Source organism: Thalia democratica, chromosome 2, assembly GCF_965202585.1.
Source record: "Thalia democratica chromosome 2, ktThaDemo2.hap1.1, whole genome shotgun sequence".
NCBI classification, from domain to species: Eukaryota; Metazoa; Chordata; class Thaliacea; order Salpida; family Salpidae; genus Thalia; species Thalia democratica.
This window is the reverse complement of record NC_139166.1, coordinates 41,594,635-41,604,003: the sequence shown is the minus strand read 5'-3', so window position 1 is coordinate 41,604,003 and position 9,369 is coordinate 41,594,635. Positions and strand designations below refer to the sequence as shown.

The 9,369-nt window shown below is 26.9% G+C and overlaps 1 protein-coding gene across 1 annotated transcript; it reads left to right on the top strand.

Moving 5' to 3' along the window:
• Nucleotides 1–622: 622 nt before the first annotated feature.
• LOC145849622 (autophagy-related protein 2 homolog A-like) lies at nucleotides 623–7,511 on the top strand. Its single transcript, XM_082954598.1, has 2 exons — nucleotides 623–4,221; nucleotides 4,951–7,511. Exons 1-2 carry the CDS (start codon nucleotides 661–663, stop codon nucleotides 7,042–7,044), a joined length of 5,655 nt encoding a protein of 1,884 aa, XP_082810724.1. The 5' UTR covers nucleotides 623–660; the 3' UTR covers nucleotides 7,045–7,511.
• Nucleotides 7,512–9,369: the final 1,858 nt, after the last annotated feature.

Here is a 9,369-nt window from a genome sequence, read left to right as displayed (position 1 = left end):
TTATCTAAAAAAAATGACAAATTTCTTAAGCACATTAAAATGTATAGCACTTGCGAGAGTTTAAATGTATAGAATTCTTTGATTTTTTATTTATTTAGTGTTAACGAAAAATGAAATGTGCTAATTCTATCTCCTAAGTATAAACTTGTCAAAATTTTTATGAATATATGCACTATATTATAAATAAAAATTTTTACACAAGCCTTACAATTACAAATCTAAAAAAAAACAGATTTTGTCAAAGTTTTGAAATTAATGATGTGAAAACTTAAGTGTGCAAACGTGTGAATACCCAAGTTTTGAACTTTATTGTACTAAAAATATAGTTTTACCATTTAAAAAAAAAACAAATACTTAAATATTTATCCCCTACTTTAAAACCTCTCAAATAAACTAGCTATTTATAATAAATGCATTGGCAAAATGCTCAAATTATGTTCAAACATTTTAAAATTCTTTCATTTTTCAGTTTTTTGTTTTACTAATTAAAAGGTTTACAAATGTTATCTACCAGTACATATAAGTAGTACTGTTTATATAAATTAAATTTTTGTATAACATCATAAAAAATTATTAATTTTTTTTTGTAATATTATTTATTCAGTTTATTATTTTCAGCGTTTGAACTAATAAAATTTATTATTTAATGATCTTATAAAAATGTTTGACTTCAAAAAAAAGTTTTGCAAGTATGTGATTCAAAATACTCTGAAACAATACATAGAAGGTGAGATTGAAACAGACTCTTTAACTATAGAATTAAGCAAAGGTTTATGTACTGTGTGTGATTTAAATCTTAAACTCACGACTATAAATGATTTACTTGAAGCCTCTAGTATACCTTTTGAACTAGTTGAAGGTAAAGTAAAGCAAATTAAGTTGTCAATACCTTGGGCAGATATTTTTAATAGTAGAAATGATTTACAGAAAGAAAACTTTGGAGCTGAAATTAATGGTCTGTTTCTAGTTTTACAACCAAAAAAAGTGATATCCAGCCCTAAAAACCTTACTAGCTCAATATGCAAACCTTTAAGTGCAATGACTGCTTCAATGGAATTTACAAGAAAACATTTTGAGATACAAAAGTTTGATGAAAAAGAAGTATCTAAGTATAATTCTTTAGAAGGATTTTCAGAAAATATAATGGATTTGCTATCACGCTGCCATATTAAAGTTACAGACATTAATATTAAATTACAAGTTCTGGATGATGAAAAGAGTAGTTGCAGTGGAATAAACTTTTTTTTTCCTAGTATAAAATTTTTTGATGAACTCCTCATGAATAATAAAGACTGTGAAATTTCAGGAGAAAATTGTAACACAAACTTTGGTGTTGAATTTAAAGGTTGTAAGCATATTGAAATAGATGGGTGTTTGGTCCTTATGGAACTTCGAGAAAAGCAATTATCTAAGAGTCATGATTCAGATGAGTTTCATGATACTTTTGAAGAGCTAAATAGTTTTACTGCAAGTCAGGAAGACAAAACCAAAGTTATTGAAATAGCAAGATTTCATGACAGCCAGGAAGCTAAAGTTTCCTTTAAGTCAAATAAAAGTTCAGATTATTTAAGTGTCTTTGCTGAAGTATACATTGGTTCTTGTTGTAGTATCTTAAGTCCGTATTATTTAGAAAAGCTCTTAGAATTTACAAGCTCTGTAACTAGTTTTGACACTGAAGAAAAACAAGTTGATTCTGTAAATGATCAATGTTTAAGTGACTTGAATTTGTGCAAAAACAAAGTGATTAACCCTCTGGATTTTAAAAATATACAAAACGATTTTATTTTCCATAAAAATAGCCTTGAAAATAAAAAAGATACTACATTTTTGGATTTTGATAGTAATAGTATATCAGATAACAAGTTTTATTCACTTTCAATGGAAGATTCAGTCAAGTACAATACTAAAAGTTGTATGACTAAATCTTATGACAGTAAAAGTGAAAAAAGTTTTTGTACAATGATGTCTTCTCAGATGAGTTTAAATGCAGTTACATGCGACCACAATGACCCCAGTTTTCTTCAAAATGCTGATACATCATTAAAAGTTAATGTTAAGCTAACAAATTTTGCATTTATAGTTCTACATTCTAATCCTGATGATATAAAAGATCAAATAAAGAAAAATAAATTACATTTTGAAAGTTTTCCAACTTTAACCAACAACTTTTTGACCAAGTCAAAATATATTTTTAGAAATAAATTGTACAATAACAAAGAAGTTGAAGAACAACAAGTTAAATTGTCTGAACTTTGTAATGGATTTGATAACTTGTGTTTTACTATTAATTCATTTACCTGCAATGTAATCAGTAAAAGCTCTCTTTCAAGCCAAGAGTGTTCTACTACCAAGATAAACATTTCCTGTTTCAATGCTAACTTTATTGAATGTATAAATTTAAAAAATTGTTTAAATTTGTGCAAGGATTATTTTGATTATGAAAACAGTCTTTATATGTTTTCACCTTTGTTTAAGTTTAAAGAAACTGCTGAAGATAATCCAAATTTTAGGTTAGAGTTGTACACAATCAAAAGATATAATGAGTCTAAAATAACTCTTACCTCACAAATATCTGACTTTTTAAGTGAACTAGACTTAACCATAACTAATCGTTTGAAATACTTTTTTTTGATTGATTTCAATAAATTTCAAAGTAGTACATCAAATGAGGACAGAAATAATGAAGTAATATATAATACAACTTTAACACTCACATTTTCAGAAGTTGATGTGAGATTTTTAATCCCAATTGCTGATCTTCGTCCACAAAAAGAACAAAGTCCATATCATGTAAGGTATGTTAGGGATGAATATTTACAACTACTTCTAAAAGATTTAATGGTTTGTACTTGTTCACCATCTAAAAATGTGAACACTGAATATTTTTTTAATGAAGTAACTCTCAAATCAAAAGACATAAAGCTTTCATACGCTAATAAGTTAGATAATGTTTTAAAAGTTGTCGTTCATATTTTTCAATCAAATGATGTCAACCTAGACTTTGATTCAAAACCCCTATCAACTGTACCACAAATAACTTTTACTACCAATTGTAAGAATAATGATAGTATACTGTCTATACCTGTTAAGAAAGATGAAGAAGATCATTATGTAGAATTAGACAGGGCTCCTTCACCATTTGAAAATTCTAAAAATAAATACTTTTTATCTAACACTGATTACCACAATGTCACTAAACCGTGCAAATCACATGAAATGAAACATTTTTATGATGAAGCTATGTCAACAAGTAACTTTGTTATTGATGTTCAATTTTCTAATGTTGTTTTAGTTCTCCACTCGAAAGAATTTTATGAGAGTCTTTATAATCGTTTATGTTATGATTTATTATTGTGGAAACCATTAAGCGTGGAAAATAAAACTTCAAAATCATTTAGTGAAACAGAATCTTCTGATAATGTATCCCATAACTTAAATCTAAGCAGTGAACAATTATTATATGAAAACAAGCATTCTAATTCTTTAAATTCAGCAGTAGAAACTTCAGCACTAAAAAATAATTCTGAACGAAATGCTTTTTCCCTAAACTTGAAACTAGGTAAAACAAAGTTGAGATTTTTTAGTTCTTTAAGTGAGCAAAAAAAAATTCAAACATTTAAGGATGAACTTTGTCTTTACTTAGAAAATACTTTCATTTACTATATATCTGGTTATAAAAGTGATCCATTGTTAGACTATATTAGCTTGCTGGCAAAAAATTTTAAGTTGTACCACATTAAAATGTCTACAAATGATGTGTTACAAGAAGATCCAATAATTTCTGATAATAAACCAGTAATTGCTCCTAAAAGTTCTTGTTTATCAAAAGATTTTAACATGTTAAGTATTTCCTTTAAACTAAAGAGTGAAAAAAATGGACTTTTACAAACCTGTTTAATAGCAGCTAGTCTTGAGGAAGCATTGTATGAACTTTGGTTTGAATTGTCAGATTATACCTGGATTGATCACATTTCAGATTTTTTTACAATAAAGGATCAAGAGGTACTTGGTTATACACCTCCTGCTTTTATGACAGTTACAAATGTATCTTTTAAAAACTGCTACATTCAATATATTCCTAAAAATTTAGATACAACAAAGCATGTATTGTTTGAGTTAAAAGAGTTTTCTTTGTCATCAAACGTTGTAGCAGAATCACCACTTTTTAGAATTCAGCTTCAGTTAGAAAATGGGGCACTATACTTGTCAAAAGTTCATAAAGTTAGTAAATATATGTTTTTTATAGTTATATAAATTATTTGTATGATACTTAAAAGTAAATTGTATTTTATCTTTTTCGTACAAATTTATACCAAGCCCAATAGTGTTTTAGAATATTAAAATAAACTTTAAATTAAGCAAATTTTTCAAATTGAATAGATATTTGTTTAAAATTCTTAAAATGACAACAATAATTAATATAAGTATTAAAATTTAAGGTCTTGGTATATATTTTGTTCATTAATCTATAAATAGAACTTATTTTTGTTATTATTTTAATTAAAGCACTTTTTATAAACAAAAAAGTTTCATTCATATACTACCTAAGAACATTAGTAATAGGTTGAGAAAAATAGAGTTATAATCTTACTTTAAAACAGCATAAAAAAATAAACAATTTGAATTTTTAGTATTTATAGTTTTTTACGTTTTTATGAAGTATCCATATTATTTAACACTTTATTTTAAACAATATTTTTTATATAAGTAAAATACTTTTTGTATTGACTAAAGTTGAAATACAAAACTTATAACTGATCAAAATTAGCTAAAACCAAGTTAGAAATATTCTGATTTTATAAAAAAATCTAAAGTGTTTTTAAGTTTTAGTTAATTTTATTTAAACAATCAAAAACTTTTATATTATAATAAAAGTAATTAGTAAAGTATGCTGTTATAAAATTTACTTGCAACTTTAAAAGTATGTAAAACATGTGTTTTTTTTAACAGAAACAAATAAACATCTCAAAGAATTTCGCTAAAGTGTTAGACATTAACCCTATGAACATGTCCTTAATAATCAACACAAAAAAAGATGATATAATCAGAAAATATCCTTTTTTCAATTTAATAGTCCATAATGCAAGTTTTAGTTTTCATACATGTACTGATTCTGTGGTAGCTATAGCTAATCTTCTCCAGTATCTTATTGAAGAAGGTGATTCTGGAGACTTAGAGGAAAAATCACAGAATTACACAAATACTGAATTTAGTTCGAAGTTACAGCATCCAGTAAGAAATTTGAATTATACTTCACAAGAGCTAACAAAAGCTTTAGATAGCGCTAAAATAGAAAAAACTGAAGATTTAAAACTTAACAAAAATAAAAGTGGAAATTTAAAAAATACACTTTCAGCGGGTACTCGTATGATGCAATCTGTCTTTGACCAAGGCAACAGAAAACAACTAAATTCTAAAATAAATAAACGAATGTATGAATCTTTTTCTAGTTATAGTCAAACTGCATCATTAGATGATGATGATTTTTGTATAATAGATGAGGATGAAATAAATTTAGAAGAGAAAGAACCACAAGTTACTTTTTTCCCAGTTACTCGTAATTTAGAAATGATAGAAAATCACTTCAGACCACTACAAAACAAACAGGACCAGTTAAGAAGTCCCCTTGAACTGCCTCTACCTGCTTACTTGTATGAAATTCAGTCCTTAAATTTTGAGTGGTGCATTTATGGTGGAAAAGATTACGACTTACCATTGGGAAAAAGTCCAAACAGGTCATGTGGTTTTAGAAGAAATGACACTAAAGTAGAGTTACAAATTTACAAGGTTCAGTTTTTGCACGAAATTTTTGAAGAATGTGAAAATGAAAAATCTAGAACTGTCCTTTTGGTTGAAAAGTTTGAAATTAGAGATCGACTACAGTTTTCAGCTATAAACAAGATGTTATACAGAAACCAAATAGGAGAAGCCCCAAAGCAACATTCTAAAATGCTCTCTGTCAAAGCTTTGTTAAAAAACCCTGTCCCTGATTCTGTTGACTGTTCTTGCAAGTTACGTGTTTCTTTGCAACCAATCAGAATTAATATAGATCAAGATACTTTACTATTTTTAACATCGTTTTCAAATGAAGTTTCATCTTCAATTACTAGCAGAACTGCTAAAAATGATAATGTATCATTACAACAAAGTTTTAATAACAACTTTCCAGAAAAAAGCTCTGACAAAAGCAAAAGTGATACATGTAACAAAACTTGTGAACGTGGAATTTATTTTGAAGAAGTTATATTTTCTCCAGAAGTACCCATACGGGTAGATTATAATGGCAAAAGAGTTAATGTTGAAAATGGAACATTAACAGGTTTTCTTATGGGCATAGCAAGTTTGAATAACTCTCAGTTAACTCTTAAAAGGATTATAAATGTAAGAGGTAAAAGAGGTATAAATGCAGTCGTAAATTACATAATTAATGAATGGGTGAATGATATTAAAATGAACCAATTACCATCAATTTTAGGGGGAGTTGGTCCTTTGAATTCAGTTGTTCAGCTTTTTCAAGGTATGAAAGATCTTGTTTGGATGCCTATTCAACAATATAAACAAGATGGAAGAATAGTTAGAGGGGTTCGTAAAGGAACGGCTTCTTTTGGTACTTCAACGGCTAGTGCAACTTTAGAAATAATGGAAAGATTTGTAAATTTGATTCAAAAAAGTGCTGAAACGGTTTCTGACGTTGTTACACCAACAAGAAATAACAAAAAACGGAAAAGCGATGGATATGAAAGCAAACAAATAAGTCTTGCGGAAACACCGTCAGACATGACAGAAGGAATGCGTGTTGCCATTAATGTACTGAGGCAAGGAGTTAAGTCAACTGCAAACGAGCTTGTTGAAACTGTAAAAACAGATCATGATCAACGAGGAATAGCTGGTGCTGTCGGCGGTGTACTTTCAAAAATACCTTCATCTGTTGTTAAACCAGTTATTATTGCAAGTGAAGCTACATCTAAAGTTGTGCAAGGTTTAAGAAACCAGATTAATCCAAATACTAAAAAAGAAGAAAAAGAAAAATGGGTTGTTAAGTAAATAATTTTCACCTCTTTAAAAGTTTTTTAAACAAAAAATTAGCTTTTAATTTAAAGTTGAAATATTATTAATCTTTGAAAAGTCAAAAATGCAATACATTTCATAATTCAAATAAAAAATTACAAGATTTATTTTTAATTAGTGTAATCCACTGTAAACTAAAAATTTCAACTATATACTGCATTCACTACAATTGCATTATTTAAGAATAGTTGGTTCAATTAGATATTATATTTTTTTTGTAGCTTATTAACATTCGTATCAGTTATAATAGTTTCTATGTTTTCATTTAAGTAGTTTTAAATTATTTAAAAAAGTATGTATACTACAATTTTTTCTTAAATTGCCTATTTTCTTTTTTAAATTCTTTGCCTTTTTAAAAATTTAGAAAATACTTTTTTTTTATTTAATGAGCAAAGTAAGCAGTACTTAGATATAAAGTATTGATATTACAAAAACAAATTATATTTCAGCAAACGAAAATGTTTTTTAGTTTGTTTTCCAACATTTAATGTTACTCAAAAAAGTATATCAATTCAGTATAAAAATTTACATTTTTCTTTGCTGCTTAATTTAAAAAAAATATTTTTGTTACAAATATTTTTATTCCATTCTTTCATTAAAAACAATGTTTTGTAATCAAGTTTGCGTTTACTGAAGTATAGAAATGCTTAACTTGTAAAAAGATTGTATATAATAGAAAACATTTTTTATAAGTTTATGAAAATTCTAATTTTTATTCTTATTATTTTCATTTTTTTCGCAAAATAGGTTTAAGTACCAAATTATATTTTCTGATGTTTGATACATAAACTTTAAAACACAGCCAAAAAATTGTAGACTTAATATTTAGCTAAACATTATAACTTAACTTCAATTTTTTTATGATGTTAAAAAATATTTTTTAAGTTAAAGAATTATTAAATAATATTTACAGCAATAAAAAAAATAACACTCCATTACAGAAAAGAGGGTATAAAAATAATTTCTAATGCTGTACTGATTTTCTCTGTATAGAATAAAAAAAAAAACTTTCAGCTGCCTTATTTGTTCACCAAAACATTATTACCTCATTTAATATATTTAAAAGTTTCTCAAATTATCGTGTATTAGTAGTCTTATATTGTTTTTTTAATTATAAATTATTGTAAACTTTTTATTTAGTTTTTTAAAGCAGTAACTCCTAAATCTAAAAATTTTTGCACGAAAAATTACTGGAAACAGACTTTCGTGCAAACTAAATAACTTAGTATAATTTTTTTTTAATGAAGCGAATCCTGCTATAGTTTAGATGTTTTTGTTTGTGTATAGTGTATTAAACTATATAGAAACTACAAAATAATATTTTCAAAACTAACAGTAAAATAGTTTCTATGCACACCACTGCACTATTTTCCAACTTAAAAAAACTTCGTAGACTCGTGTTATTTGTTAACAGCAGAAAATATTCGTATTTTTTCAATAAATTGAGTACTTTTCAAAGTGTTGTCAAAAATTTAAAGTAACTACTTTACAACGAGGATGGAAAACGGCTTTTTAAATTTTAGATAAGCTGGTTCAAAATAAGATATTGACTGTATTAGTTCTTTTTCAATTGCAATTAGGTAAAGTGTGTTATTGTAACAAAATATTTTTGTTATTTTTTAAATGACCGCCAGGGGCGTTAGACGATGGTTTATCAAATCACATTAAATAACTTAAGCAATGTATGTTTTTACGCTCAGTCAGCCATCAGTGTGGAAGAAGCACATCATATTTTAAGATTCTTTGTTGTTAGAAAGATCTATTTATTTAAGATTCCAATATTCAAACATTTTAAGAACAATAAGAATTTTTTATTTGTAGAATTTTTGTGTTTTTATTTTGCAGTTTTATTTTACTGATAGATTGGCTGCTTTTTAACTTGAATAAACTCATTCATTATAAAACTATATATATAAAGTTTATCAATAGTTTTATAAATTTACAATATATTGTTTATTGAACGACAAAAAAAATACGCTAAAAGGTTTGGTCTGAGGACCTGGTGCACGAAAAAACCTTTCGGTTATCGAGTCATACTCCAGAACAGTTTAACGTCATGTCCAGAACATGTAGTTAACGTTATGAGTCAAGGAACTCTTGAAACCTAATTCTTAACTTAGTAAGTAATATATTAATACCCGGCTTAAAAACGTTCTGGCGCTTAGCTGAAAAGAGAGAGAGAGACAGTTATGTCTAGATTACTACCTAGTAACTCTAACACATTGCCTGCAGCTCTCATAAAATACCTACTAGCTCACTACCAAGTAGCTCCCACATAGTACTTACTAGCTCACTACCCAT